Here is a 16,186-nt window from a genome sequence, read left to right on the forward strand (position 1 = left end):
GCACAGGCAACCTCGAGGTTATTACTGAATATATTGTATTGTATGATCAGTCGAAGCGTTTTGGGACTTGTTTCTTTCGACTTATGGCACAACAGTATGTATGGTTTCTAGTAATTGGACTCTTTGAAGGCAAAGGACATCTTAAGCATGAATATGGATCATTACAGCAGCATATATATACCAAGTAATGACTTTTTAGATAAAGATTATAAAGAGATAAACATGTACAAGTATTAGATAGATACCTGAAATAATGGCAATGGATCCAAATCCCTACAACTGATCCTGCTGTGGTTGTACTTGTTGCTCTTGTTGCGGAGGTGCTTGTTCGTCACTTTGCCAATCCCACATTATATCTTCAAGTCCAGGTCTTAAACCTTCATCTACTACCTTCTGATATTCGAGTGTATCTCCATTAGATTTCTTCACCTCCACCAAATGGAAGGATGGAGTGAGCTCGAATATCTCTGCATCAATTGACAAAATGCCTTTTCTACCCTCGTCCAATGCTTCAATTTTCAACAACCCAGCTTCTCTTTTGCTCACCTTCATCCTCAGAAGTTTAGCAACGTCTTCCAGTTTGGAGATGATAATGGACGCAGGTTGCCAAATGGTAAATCTTGCTTCTTTCTTTTGCCGGGGTTCCACGAATAATGCTGTCAAATCAAACCCTGGAGAGAGGGAGATAATATCGAATGCGTTCATGTTTGGGGGATTCATCACTTCTTGGTTTTCTTCAGGATCTGTAATGGAGGAGCCTGAAGCTCCATCTGAACTTGGAGGAGGAACCAACACTTTATTTTCAGTCTCATTTCTCGGTTCTCTGGCAATTTTCCCCTTTTGAAACCATGGATTTTCCTTTATTTTGGCAATTGAGATTCTACTGATGGGATTTGGATCCAAGATTTTCAAGAGCAACCTCCGTACCTCGGGGGGAAACCAATTCGGAATTCTAAACTCTGATTTGCCAATCTTTCTATACATTTCCACTAAATTTGAATCATGGAATGGGAGATAACCAGCTAGTAAAACATACAAAATCACCCCACAAGACCAAACATCGGCCTTGTCCCCATCATAGCCTCCCCTATTGATAACTTCCGGAGCCACATAGGCAGGGGTCCCACAAGTGGTATGCAGCATCCCATCTTGACGCTTGGATTCAGCAAGGGCGCTTAACCCGAAGTCAGAAACCTTCAAATTCTCATTCTCATCTAATAGCAAGTTTTCAGGCTTCAGATCGCGATGATAGACCCCTCTGCTGTGGCAAAAATCAATAGCATTGATCAACTGCTGAAAATATTTACGAGCAGTATGTTCTTTTAGCTTTCCTTTGGCCACCTTATCAAAGAGCTCCCCACCTTTCGCATATTCTAAGGCAAAATATATCTTGGTTTTGGTAGCCATGACTTCATAAAGCAGCAAGATGTTAGGGTGTCTCACTAGTCTCATAATAGATATTTCTCTCTTGATCTGATTAATAAGCCCAACTCTTGAAACCTTATCTTTATCTATTACCTTAATTGCCACACTTTGGCCTGTTCTTAAGTGACGAGCAAAGTAAACCTTGGCAAACGTCCCTTGACCTAGTAACCTCCCTAACTCGTATCTCTCCATCAGGATATTCCCTTTAATGTCCATATTTCTTATATACCAAATCTTAATATATGATATATGAGACTAATAAGCTACCCTCGATCTTTACTATGTAGAAAGATTTTCTAAAACAAAGCAGTTCAATCTTCAGAAAGATTATGCTCCAATAAAGCAACCATTCTGTAATGGGATTTGTTTCCAGTAGCAGAACATATTATTCCCAGTCTCATCAGGGATGAAGCACGGCAATTCTAGTGGAATTCCAAAGAAGGCCTATGAAACCTCAGGCACATCTTTCAGCATTCCCTTGCTTTCTTTTTGAAGGAACACCAAAAGAATGCAGAATACTGCAATATGCAGGCAGATGAAGGAACTCTAAACGCAGTAGTTAATGACCAAGCAGAAGCAACGAACACGAGATCCAAGCCTGAACATCAGAACCCCAAAACGAATATGTTTACGCTTCTAGATACAAGATATATCATGTCAAAGATTAGCAGGCAGAATATAATTTGAATGAAAACCTTCTCGTCATATATGTTTAACTTCTTTGCTAGAAACATTTGATTACTTCTAGAGATGAACTTATCAGCCCTGAAAATAGCTTTTGTCTGCAAAAGTTCAAACTCCATATAAACAAGTATGCATAAAATGGAAAATCAACATGGACCTTTTTAAAACATTTAAAGCCAACACCATTCTATTTCTATAAACTACTGTAGAATTTAATGTGGTGAGCAAATTCTTACAGATGGCAAATAGGTTTTCTGGAGAAATCAAGAACCATTCAAAGCGTTTAAGCCATAATAACCAACCCTTCCAGGTTATCAGGCAAACCAAAAACCTAAACTTAAACCGGAAGAACTCGACCTAACCATAAAATGTAAGACTAATCTCTAAGGTAATAAGTACCAAATCAATGAAATAGTAATTGATCTTCTCTTGATGGAAGCACGAAATATTTCTCTGTTTCGCTTTCCGATTCACATACATAACAAAGAAAAGGTGTATCATACTCACAGACAGGAACAACAATTCAACATAACGAAAATACATATGACGAATTCAAGCTAATCTACTCGTCGTGAGTAATAACAACATCGTCGATTCGATTGTGATTCATTCCAAATGCTACAACTGAACCGAAGGCTAAAGAGGAAAAAACCGATGTCAATTTACCTGTTTCATTTATAGAGCTCGAGACGTGCATCAATGGAGGCAAAAGCTTGATCGATTCAAATACATATTTTGCTAAATTTGTGTGATTTCCGTAGAGACACGATCAATTCAGATGGCCTTTACACATGCACTTGATCATCGCCTTTACGGAAGGTTTTGTGAGCTCTTTTATATGTCCCGTTGGACCTTGAATATTCCTCGTTGCAAGTTTGTAAAATTTACACTTTCTGTCCCTCTACTTTTATCGTTTGCTTTTTTTAACAATTCTTTTTTGTGATTCATTGTACTCTACCTCTATACAAAATAAGAAGTGACGGAGTTAGCCCACAGGAACAACAAATTCGTACTTTTGAGTTTTGAATCCATATTGCACGAGTCGATAAACGAAAATAGAACTATGTGTGACTTACTTGATATGTCATTTTCACAACAACATCGTCACATAATTATTGATTCAACAGAACACTTGAAAAGAAACAAAAACGTGTCCTTGTATTACTTTATTTTAAAGTGAGTATGTTACGAACATTATGGGGGTGTTTGAGATTGTTTATAAAAAGAACATATTGACTTATTCTTGTGTAACACCAGTAATAAGCACTTTTGAGTGTTTGGATAAACAACTTATACCGGTTTCAAACCGGTAATAAGAAGTTTTTGAAGTAATTAAACTATTCTAACTTATAATAAATTGATAAGTGCTTTTATAGAAAAACATAAGTTGTTTCAGATAAGCAATCCTAAACACCCCCTATATATTGTCATAAATGAAGACCACGTTGGGGGAGTCCAAGCCCCACCAACCGAAGACCTTAGTCCACGCATCAAAAACATCTCGCACCGGATTATACAATGATCAATTCATTCAATTTCTTCCCACATACATATAGGCCTTGATCTTTCAGGTGTGTTCTTGTTTAGTTTTGGTCTCTCTTTTCGTTTGTTATTGTTCTGTTTTGCGCTTGTTTGGGTGTTGGTGTCCCCTGTACTTTTTTGGGTTTATTTATGTATCTTGAATAAAGTATAAGTGAGTTCTTTTTGTTAACCATGGGGGTCGAGGCTAGCTTGTGCTCATTTCGACTAATCCAGGGGCCTTGGAGTACAACCAGGAAAAGTCCTCAGTGGTCTGACTTGAACCGGTGACTTCTCAGAAGGATCATCAAAGGCCCAAACCTTTTTATTAGTTGAGCTAACGCCCAAAGTTTAAGTGTTTTTTTTATTAACCTAGATATTCATCCCGCTATCTTAGCCGACTAATCCCAGGGCAGCTACCTGCTCGAAGTCATCGCATTTGAATCTTCATGGCCACAAGGGAATTTTTATTCCTCCTTGGATTTGAACATGACACCTCCAAGTATTTTTGATCTTTGAAACACTAGCTTAAACTAATCAAACACCACCCCTATGGTTAAGTGGTTTTTGTATTCACTTTGTGGGGTTTTTTGTTTCTTAATAACATTGGTTGCCTTTTAAAAAAATTATTACAAAAATCTTTTCTAAATGACATTTAATAACGTCATATGATGTTTAGATTTTTTTTTTAAATGAGTTAAATACATCATTCACGAGTATTTTCAGGAGAATATAATGTTATTCATTTTTAAAATCATTATACTTATGGCTCTTTTACTAAATATTTATCAGATAAGTACGTTCACTATGCTTCTTATCGGGTAAGCAGTCTTTTACCAGGTAAGTGTTTTTCGGACGAGATTTTCGGTCATTACTATGCTTTTTTTTTTTTTTTTGAAGGGTGTCCGGGCCAAAGCCCGACTAATCCCTGGCAAATTTGGAGGCAAAGCATGACCCTATTTAAATGTCGCCAACACTCCCCTCCCAGGACTCGAACTCGGGTTCATGACTATGCCATGCCCAAATCGTTACCACTAGGTTACTATGCTTCTTATCGGATAAGATTCTCAATCCTTACTATGCTCACTCAAAAAGATAATTTACAAATGGTAAACGCTTACCAGTAAGCATCTGATAAACACCCCTTAATTTACTTAAAAATACCAAATCAACTAATGTTCGGGGTTGCCAATTTTACAAGTTATCAATTTGTAATACGTTTTGTGGCGTTGAAGTAGATGAACAACTTTGAAACCAAGGATTAAAACGGAAAGATTCCATGATGATAATTCCGTTATCTATGCTATATTATAAAATATTTGACAAAAACTTTTAAAAACCATTTTTTATGCATGAAGTACCGTTTATTAATGCATATTACTTAAAAATTAAGATTACAAGTAAAATTTGCATAAGTACAACTTATTAAAGCTTCATATTTGAATTCGTGTAACTAACTGCAGATAAACATAATCAAATAGAGGATAAACATATCATTTTAAACAAAAAAAATTAAAATATAACTAGGATAATTATTGAGTGCTAACAAAATACTTAATTCTTATATTTATAAAAGATTATATTATTAAACCAAAAAAAAAATGAATTGAATAAATACACAAAAAAGAATAAATTTTAAAGTCATTTTGGTACTAATATCAATGTTTTTTTCTATTTTTTATAACATCGACTGAGACAAAAAAAAATGAAACGTAAAATTGAGATGTATCTCGCTGCATTGTGCGAGTACACTTCTAGTAATATAAAATAGGGCAAATTGCATGAAAAAGTAACGTACTTTAACTTGATTCCTATTTTGGGTAACGTACTTTCAAAACTTCTATTTTGGTACCCAAGATGTAAAGTTTTAAACATTTAAATACCCGGGTAACCACTTGAAGACTAAAATTATATTAAAAAAAAGACTAATTTTATATTTAAAAAAATCCACGTCACTGACCACGTCAGCAAATAATATTGAGTTGGATACCACATCACTCGCCACATCAGCATGATAATCGGTTAATATTTCAACCAGTTACTCGGGTACTTAAATGTTTAAAACTTTACATCTTAGGTACCGAAATGAAAGTTTTGAAAGTACGTTATCCAAAATAGGAATCAAGTTAAAGTACGTTATTTTTTCATGCAATTTGCCCTATAAAATAATTGGATTGTTTTAGTAATTACTTGACTTTAATATACGATTGGTTTCATATAAAACCAGTGTGTTTTCATAAATGTATAAATAACATTAAAACTTTATCACAAAAACATTGTGAAGATACAAAAACTATTGAAGGTCCAGCGTTATATGATATCACAGGTCTAAGAAAAGCAGAATTGTCTCACATGATTCCAATTTCTCTAATATAAAAACACAACTTAAATTCAGATTATTTTATTTAATAAATAAAATAAGATTATTTTATTTTATATGACATATAAAAATCATTAATTTAAATTCAGATTAATATGATCAATGTTGTTTTATTCGATAGTTAAAAACAATTACAAAATACAAACAATTTATTCATATTTATGTTGAAAGATTTTCGCCTAAAAATAAATTTTAATTTAGCACGTTTATTTAATAAAACTAGAATGGTACTCGTGTAATGCATCGATTCACATTTTCATTTCAATGTTTCGTTTTATTTTGTATCAATGTCGACATAAATACGATTTTATGTAGTTTTGAGAAAGTGATAATGTTTTTATTTTTAAATAAAATATAAATTTAAAAATATCATATAAAATTTGCAAAAAAATATATCAATATTAGTATCAAATTAACTATTTAAAAGTTCTTGTTTATATGTTTTTTTAATTCAATTTTTTTATTATAATTTACTTTAACTTACTTTAGGTTTAATAATATATTTTTTTTATAAAGATAATAATTAAGTATTATGTTAGAACTCAACAATTATCCTAATTATATTTTAGATTTTTTATATTTTAAAATGTGATTTTATCCTTTATTTTATTATGTTTATCCGCAGTTAGTTACACGACTTCAAACATAGAGTTTTTATAAGTTGTACTTATGCACAATTTACTTGTAATCTTGAATTTTTAAGTAATACACATCAATAAACAGTACTTCATGCATAAAAAATAGTTTTTAAAAGTTTTTGTCAAATGTTTTATAATATAGTATAGATATTTAAATCCAATTGAATATATTTTGAATATTTTACTTTGAGTTTTTATGATTTGGCAAAGATTCATGTATTTATTAATTACTAACGAATTCACTTTATTTTTGAGTGATTATAGTTTTAAAAATCCAATCATTTAAACGATAAGCGAGTAGGATAATTGATCGTTATCTTCATAATCGTACAAAAGTTAGAATAAAAACACTAGAAAAGTGTGGTCTTGATAAAAAGACCGCATACATACATACATACATACATACATACATACAGATCGGTTTATCGAAGAAAGGGAAGGCCAAAAGGGGGAAGATGGAGATGGGTTCCGTGAGCTTTTCGTGTTGTTTACATCGAGCTCCCTTTTGTGGCCTCTATTTCTCTTTGCCTTTCTTTTGTTTTTTTTATTAACCTGAATAACCAACCCGCTATGCGAGCTGACCACCTGCGAAAGTCATCGCATTTGAACCTCCATAACCACAAGAGGATTTTTATTCCTCCTTGAATTTGAACCTGGACCTCCTGGTACTTTTGATCTTTGGAGCCAAATTCAAACCAATCAGACACCACCCTTGTTTTGTTTTGACAACACAAAGAATGGAAACTGCTAGAGAAAATAATCGGATAAAGAGGGCCGGTGGCGTCGAAGAAAATGATTAGAGTAGGGGATCACACTACTTATTTAGTAGAGAATGAGAGAACGGATCTTAACGTCAGACGAGATGATTGAAGGGTGCGATTAAAAATGTGGTTATAATCTTATTATTTTAACAAAAGACATTTTCCCCTACTTCCAATTCAACAAAAATACCCTTATTTCACCATTTTATTAAAATTATATTTTTTTAATGACCTTTGATTTAAACTGATATATGGATTAGATTACTCCTCAAGGTTCTCAACATTTTTTCGGTCCTTATATAAATTAACCCTTATATATATATATATATATATATTATGAGGGACTTTCTTTTGAGAACCCTCTAAATTGTGAGATCCCTGAGAACTAGTATATCATGTGCTATTTCATATGATTCGTTTTTCATCATGAGATCTATGAGTTTCTCTCACATGTACTCGGTTTACAATTTGAACATTTTTGACGTGTTTGTGAAACAAAAATACACGTAAAAAAGTTTCACATTGTGAACCGAATACATATGAAACAAACACATTATAAAACAAACATACGTTAATTATATATTAAATAGTATACTTAGATAGAATAAAATCATTTGAAACAAAACCTTAAGGTAGAAGTTATCGCGTATCTAAAAAAATTTAGAGTTTTAAAATGATTAAGTCCCTATATTATTATATATTTATTTACTTTTTTAGAATAACATATGAGAAAACGGAAAAAATATATCCCTCATTTAATAAATAAAAGTTAACAATCATTAGTACGAAGTAAGGGTGCTCAAAAACCCAGCCAACCCGATTAACCCAACCCAACGTAACGCGAAATAACTCAACCCGAAGCAACGCGATGTCTAATCGAGTTGTAAAATTTTCAAATCGTAGGTATTAGGTTGATATTGAGTTACTATTATTTGAACTCAACTCAACTCAATCCGATGAACCCGATATCCGTAATATGATTGTTGAATTTATATTAATATATACATTAGACAATTACACTATCACGTACGCTCTTCATATACACATATTTTCGATCTATTCACATCTATATATAACACATTCATCTATATGTTCAGTAACCGTGAACATATATATGTAAATTGAGAAAATTAACTGAGTGTGATATACGTAAAAAGTATGGATAAGTTGTATCAAATGGTTGATAATGAAAAAAAAATTATTAGTAGAGAAATAACATATTCAATGTTAGAAGAATATTTTAATGTACCAAAGTATCAATCCGACCAACCCGTACGGTTTGGGTTGGGTTGGGTTAAGATCTTTCAAACCGCAAACATTAGGTTGGGTTAAGATCTTTCAAACCGCAAGCATTATGTTGGGTTGTTTAAATGTCTTCAATTCGATTAACCCAACTCATGAACACCCCTAATAAAAAGGACTAAACCTGAACAAAAGTACATAGTAGCAAATTTGAAATAAGGGACCAAAACAATAAAAAAAAACAAGCCACAAAGAATAATTCACTTTTATCGTTAGGAAGAAAAGCATGCAATCTTATTTAAGCATGGTAGCTTCATAAAGTACCAAGATGATTGCGTTTAACGCAAAAGAAAATTTGATATGGTAAAACCGGACGTTCAAATGTTTCATTCCCGACATACGTATTATTTAGGAGCTCGTTATCAAATTTTTATCGAGTAAGTGATTATCGGATGTCATTTACTTTACCGGGTGAGTATGACAAGAATCAAGAATCTCACCTGGTAAGAGGTATAGCAAGTACCTAGAATTTTACGCGGTAAGTGAGAAGAAGACTTTTATCGGTAAATGCCTACCAGATAAAAAATGTTTACCAACAATTTATTTGGTCCATGTGGTTTGTAAGAACCAACACTTTATGTTCTTGTAGTTTTGAAATTATAATATGACTATCCAAATTTGGTCCATCCTTCTAACAGCCGTTTAATTTATTTTTTTGTTAATGTAAGACATTTTCGTCATTTTGTCGATATTTTATCTTTTACCTGATCAAAATCAATTTTATAATTTTGGTCCTTGTGGTTTTTGGTCGGATAAAGAACAATAATCTCGACCAAAAACCGAAAATGACCCTCATTTAATAGAATATTTTAACGGACATTCAAATGAGGGACCAAATCCGAAAACTTTTACAAATTACAGTAGTCACTTCGTAATTTCGAAACTATATAGATAAAAAAAAACTTTGATTTTGACAAATCACATGAAGTAAATTTGTAGTTTACTTTGACCCATCTTAACCAAACACTCTTATGAGAGAGATTTGATACATAAATTAATTGTAGCGTGATTCATATTGATATTTTTTTTTATTATAAAAATAATTGTAATATTAATCCTACCTAGAAGAACTCATATTTAATGGATCGTCGTTTTAAGGAGTTTGAAGAAAAACGACAAGCTCGTGAACCAGTCAAAACCATCTGCTTTGTATCTTTATCTCTAACTTCTTTAACTTTCCGCATCATCGTTTGAGATTCGAAGCTGGTTTTTGAGCAAAAGGTTGAATACCGGCAACTTGACCGGTGCAACACGGAATCTGTTTCCTAGATATAACAAAAACATGCAAAGAGACATTTCAGTACTAACTCAGTGACTAAGTCTAGCTAAGGGGATCATATGGCCATCTTCCATAGGATACAAACTTAAACTCGTTGCGTATTTGAGCAAAATCGTTCGTCCCTTTACTAACTGAGCGACACATTCCAGGGAAGATTCGAAATTGGTTTTAAAATAAAAATTTTGCTACAACAACCCCCAAGGCTGTCTAAAGTATTAATTTACACTTAAGATGCAATCTCCGGTATAATTTTAAAATAGAGAAAATAAAGATATTATAGATTTATTTTTATTTGAATTAAGTATTCGTCAAAATCTAAAATCGAGAAATTGTTGTTGTTATTATTCCGCGGATCAAATTAAATATTTTTTACTTTATACAAATTTATTTAAAAAATTTCTTAAAATATTAAATCAATTAAATATTTTTATAATATAATTAATATTAAAATATCGAAAATAGAAAATCTATTAAACTTAAATTTTGATATTTATAATACAATTAAAATCGGTGGGAAAATAAATAGAAGAGCCTATGGCGAGGCAATGAGTTGGATTGAAAGGTTAAATTTTTATTTTTTATTTTTTATAATTTCATAATTAAATTAATATTAAATATAATTACGAAAATTATTACTAAAATAATGATCTGTTTCATTTTTTGGAAAATAAAACAAGTTTATGAACGTTTGAATGATTTGATGCTTACAAGTAAACTTTAACTTAACTTATCGAATAAGGTTTTAGTCTATTAAAGTACTTATCGTGTAAGAATCATTACTATTATTTACCGTGAAATTGATCCTTGTAATTGTTCATGTCGGACAAAATTCTTAATCGTTATCATGTTCATCCGATAACGTAAAATGACCCGTATGAGTTTGGTTCAATATTCAAAGCACTTGATCTGCAAATCAGCAATGTTTTCTATTTTCACACATTCCTCCTTCCACTTCGCAAAAATTGGACCCTTTGATTTGTTGTTCCGCATATAATTCATACGGAATCATTATTTGAGATTGTGTTTGTGCTTCGGAACTAGGGAAAGCGTTTGATTTTCAGATATTGAAATGGATTTTTCAGTATAATTAGCATACATGGATTATTATGGGATGTTGGAAATTTGAGAGTTGAGAAGAAGGTGTTTGATAAAATGTCTGAGAGATGTTGTGGCCAATAATTCTATGACTGTAGCTAGACAATTATTTTCCAAAAGAGCCATTGAGAACAGATAAAAATGTTTCAATATATATCGAGAAAAACGATTCAAGTCTAGCCGACCCGGGCTCGAACAACATGTTTTGTTCATTGTTTTGGACCCTTAATTAGGTATGTACCCTTGTAACTTGCATTCCTATATATGCTATCCTGCTAGTTTCGTGTGCTAATACTTGCTAATAATAATGCATTACCATGATTTAATTACAATCAAGAGAGGGATTTATCTGGGATATGTTCTTATTCTATTAAAAGATAGCTTCATCAGAAAGCATGTAAAAGGTCAGAGAACCAGAAGACTGGAACCCTTTTACAGTCTCTTGGTTTGTTGGTAGTTTGTCTGTTCTGTTCACTATTCTTATAATATTTGCATATTATAAGCACCAAGTCCCTTTCAAGACCATTGAGATTTTCATGGTATTAGTCGAGATATGTACAAACTGATTAGAACACCCACGGTTAAAGAAAAAGAAAAAAAAACTACACAAGTTACCATAGACGGATTAGGTGACAGGTGCCACCGTATTGTTCCTCTGTGGTAAGGTAAAAAAAAAAAATTAGGTTCGTGAAAGGTGCAACCGTTTTATTCTAGAAGGTGCAACCGTTTTATAGGGTGTCACCGTATCCAAAAATTCTTGGGTCCGTTACTTCCTTTAGATGCCAGAGTTACTAATTCTAATCATCTCTGCTGTGCATCTTGAGTTTTGAACACACGTGATCACCCTAAAGTCCCAAACCTTACTTACGAACTAAGAATTCACAAGTTAAGTTCCTTTTTCAAATAAATGTTGATGATGGAAGGAAAACGACCGATCAACAACAATATGTAGTCGCGTAGTAGAATTAACCCATTTTATAGTAGACTTTGGCTACAGGGAAGTTGATGAATCAAATCAAATGACAGCAACTTAATTACTATACGAGTTAGTCAATTATCTTGCATTACTAACAAATGAGCATGGTTGCATATCGTAACTCATAAATCCTATTAGTTCCTTCATTCAGACCGTTTGGCAACCATAAATTAGCTTACCTTTCGAGTTCACTGAGAAAACCTCGTTTAGTTAGCTGTAAATGAACTTTTTGAAAAACTACTTCGAGTATCATTTCAATAAGTTCTACGAAGGGTTTTCTGGTTTTCCCACTTATATTTCTTTTCTTACTTTTTCCAATATGTTATTTTTAGGTCATTTTATATTGTTATCAGTGTATCAGCTCGTTTTACCATGGTTCTAAATAACTTGTTATGGCCTCGTTTTGGCCCGTTATGGCACTGAGGCTTGGCTTCGGTGCCACATTAACCCCTATGGCTCCACTTTAAGTCTTGACTTTTGTTGCAATGATTTATGGCATATTACAACGCGTTGTTTTGTAAGGCATGGATTTTCTATTAGTTTATATATATATATATATATATATATATGCAGGGACAAAATGATAATTCTGTATAACACTTCACTTAAATTATAAAGAGTAAAATGAGATATATAAACTAAAATCCTAAATAGGTAAATCCTTACTCTCGTTCTCGTACATGACAAAGAGTCGAACATGAGTTCTTTGAAGATTGAAGAAAATAATGAGTAAAGAGACTCAAGAGATTTAATCCCGATTTCACATTTTTGATATCATTTTCTTATAAGCTTGATCTTTCCTTTTTATTTTTTAACTATATATATTGAATTTAAGTTGTTCTATTGGATTATTCAGAACACTAACATACACAGGTATATCTATACACAGACACATACAAATATGCATGCATATGCCGCCTTAGCGCATGTCTTGAAAAACACCGTGGCCTTGCTGTTACTCGTAAGGCTTGATCTCGTCGCCATGTCACGCCTCACGTCATTTAAAACATTGGTTTTTACTAAACATGGCTAGCTTATCTGTTATTGGATTAAAAGATAACTGCATCATGATTAACAGGTTGACTTTTGATTAACAATATATAAGAATAGGATTTACCATATGAACTCAATTAAGGGTTGCACCTGCACACTAGAAAATGCCTGATCAACTGAGTGGCACATGGATCTTCATTTAAGAATTTGTGATTCTTGCTACAATGGCGGTCTCACATGTTATATAATTAACCTGCATATCTCATTAATACCTTCAAGATTATAGCAACCCTTTATTTATCTTTGCTTCTTTTTTATATCAACTTTTATGTTTGACTCTAGATTCAACTTACATTTTCAATATAAAAAGATCCAAAAAGCTTGTTTCTTGGGGTACTCACATGAATAGGAAGCTCTTCTAGGAGCCTTAACATGTCAGTGTCAGTGTGTATGAGAAGGGAGAGAGAAAAAATATATATATATATATATATATATATATATATATATATTATATGCGAATCATCATGTGAGAAGGAGAATTAAGGTAAGAAGTGTAACAAGTGTAGAATGAGGTTCACAGAAAAACTCAAAAAAATGAAAAACCGAAAAACACCCTAATTATTAATCTGTATGGTATGCACATGTGCATGCAAGTAATTAAAGATATTTCTTGGTTTCTATACACATGTGCATATTGAAAAAATTACTTACATGTATATACTATACGGATGAAGATTACTAGTGTGTTTTTCGGATTTTATTTTTTAGGAAGTTTTCCAAAACCTCTCTTTATGTGTGTGTATATATATATATATATATATATATATATATATATATATGTATATTTAGAACCCAACTATATTATAGTAACCAAGCCCATATCCCTATGTGAGAATTTCATAATGCAGATTTCAAAGCACCCAACCACTCTTTAGTCTATAGCTTTCTATTGTTTTCTAAACGTTCAAATATTTTTAGAGTGACTTGAGCTTCAAGTCATCAAGAAACCGATGAAAACCCTCTCCAGTAGTTCCGACCTTCCGACGAAGAGCGTTAAAACACGGGAGGATAGGCGATTCTCCACGAGCTCAAGGCGATTATCGAACGAGATGATGGCAATGCATCACTCTTCTGTAGAAGTGTATTATGGTGGTGCACCGGTTGCTGTCCCATTCAAATGGGAATCACAACCAGGTACACCTAGAGTGGGGTTTCACGAAACCCCACTTCCGCCGCTCACACCGCCACCATCTTTTCTCTTCAACTCCCCCAAAACACCCAACAAGAAGACCTCAAAATCCAAAGGAGGTATTCTTCTTGCTGTCCTCCCTAGGTTCAGTAGAAAAACCCACAATTCTCCTGCTTCACCGGCTTCTTCAGAATCATCTTCTTTGTTCTCCACTTGGTCATATTCAGATTCTGCATCATCTCCATATACCCCCAACAACCACAGGCAAAGCCATAAGAAATCATTTGAAGATCAAGATCGGCACAAATCACCAGTTTCAACTCTAATTTGTTTCCGTATCAGGCGTAGTAAATAGGGTCATCGGGGGTGCGTTTGCTACGCAGATGGGACCGCACTGGATTGAACCGGACAAGACTCAACAGGTGAAAGTGCGGTAGACAGATAAAAGAATTACGAAAGGTTTTAACTTGACATGGTTTATATAGTAATTTACCAATCTTGTCTGATATTTTATGTTAATGTTCCACCTCTTTTTGTCTCGCTCAGTCTGATGTCACAGCAAACGGGGAACAATAAGTTTTTGTTCAGTCTGTCCTATCCCGCGTACCAAAGGTGCCCCACGAGATCTTGTTTCAGTCATGAAGAACATTGTTCATGGTGGTTTCGTACCTCTGAGTATTTTGTACCTTCAATACTCTTAACTCAAGAAATAAATGTTTCTAGCCCTAAGATCACTGGCTTATTAGAAGATGGAATCAAACTATTATGGGGTTTTTAGTATGGCTTTTTAGATATATGAAGCATTTGTGCATGATAAGTTCGTGTGGCTAAATATGCATGCTGAGTTGAATTTACTATTTTTTATGGGTGTTTTTGAATTTTGATTTAATGTGTTTCTTGAATCTTGATACTAAAATCTTGTATATGATTTTAAATCTCACCGGTTTTATCTGGTTAAATGATTTGGTGCAGAATGATTAAATAATTATAATATTTATAGTTCAGTGCTGCTTTTAAGAATTGGATGATTTGCATGAGAATCGAACTTATTCGGATGTTGGTAGGCTCTGGATGACATCATTCAGATGCAATCGAACGGTCATTCGATTCTAGGAGGAAAAAGGTGATTTTAAAAGGGGAAATTGACTCAAATGATCATTTTCCACGTCTAAATTGGTTTCTTAATCATTTCTCTCCCGGATTTATCCAAATGTCACTACTTCCGCAATATTCAGGTTCGCAATATTACGGACTTGGCTAAAAGGCAAAAAAATAATTCAAATTCAACACAGATCTACAAAGCAATTCTCTTAGCCGCCATACCCGACACGCTTATTTGACATCCATATGATCTACTAAAGTAGATCGTAACTACGTAAGAATGAAATCTGACACCCAAAATTCTCATGTCTGTATCTGCCTCATGAGCCGGATGATTGCCTCCGCGGAATGCTGGAGGATGTAAAAGATTGGAAAAGTGGTATCCCATTGGTTCATCTTTCTTTATTCACGATCTAAACCTGAACGGTAGAAATTCACAAATCTACCGTGATCCCATTCCGAACTCGAAATGTGGAATCGTTGCACCATATGTACTAAGATTGTTTGGGAGATATGGTCCCGTGTGATAGGTGACTATCTAGCACGGTTCGAAAAGCACTTTCAGTCTGCCTAGGTCCCAACTGCGAGCCAAATCTGCAATAGCGACTGTAAACTCGCTAAATTTGATCTTTTTTATCTTTTAGTTAATGTTGCGGACCTGAATATTGCAGAAGTAGTGACATTTAAGTAAACCCGGGAAATGGTTCGAAGAACAATTTGAGTGTGGAAAATGGTTATTTGAGTCCATTTCCGTTTTTGTGGGACTTGTTATGTACAATGCATTAGATGTTTGTACTGTACATGTCTTGAGCACCAAGAATTTATTGCAGTTATATTTTTCTTGT

General features: G+C 33.4%; 2 protein-coding genes across 3 annotated transcripts in view; one reads left to right on the forward strand and one right to left on the reverse strand.

Annotated features, from left to right (window-relative positions):
* Positions 1-2,912, reverse strand: part of LOC112512502 (CBL-interacting protein kinase 2) — a 4,945-nt gene extending 2,033 nt beyond the window's left edge. For both annotated transcript variants that reach the window (XM_025118498.1, XM_025118499.1), the window contains exons 1-2: positions 2,776-2,912; positions 246-2,023 (exon numbers count right to left, since the gene is read on the reverse strand). In XM_025118498.1, coding sequence (XP_024974266.1) covers positions 274-1,641 — 1,368 coding nt within the window. In that variant the 5' untranslated portion in view covers positions 1,642-2,023; positions 2,776-2,912 and the 3' untranslated portion in view covers positions 246-273. The remainder of the gene's footprint in view (positions 1-245; positions 2,024-2,775) is intronic.
* Positions 2,913-14,061: 11,149 nt separating this feature from the next.
* Positions 14,062-14,595, forward strand: LOC112512229. The gene has a single exon (XM_025118096.1). It carries the CDS (start codon positions 14,062-14,064, stop codon positions 14,593-14,595), a length of 534 nt encoding a protein of 177 aa, XP_024973864.1.
* The last annotated feature ends 1,591 nt before the right edge of the window (positions 14,596-16,186 follow it).

Source organism: Cynara cardunculus (genome assembly GCF_001531365.2).
Source record: "Cynara cardunculus var. scolymus isolate 2C chromosome LG 5, CcrdV1, whole genome shotgun sequence".
Classification (NCBI taxonomy): domain Eukaryota; kingdom Viridiplantae; phylum Streptophyta; class Magnoliopsida; order Asterales; family Asteraceae; genus Cynara; species Cynara cardunculus.

Coding starts and splice junctions, on each gene's coding strand:
- LOC112512229 (XM_025118096.1), top strand. CDS start 14,062: ATGAAAACCCTCTCCAGTAGTTCCGACCTTCCGACGAAGAGCGTTAAA.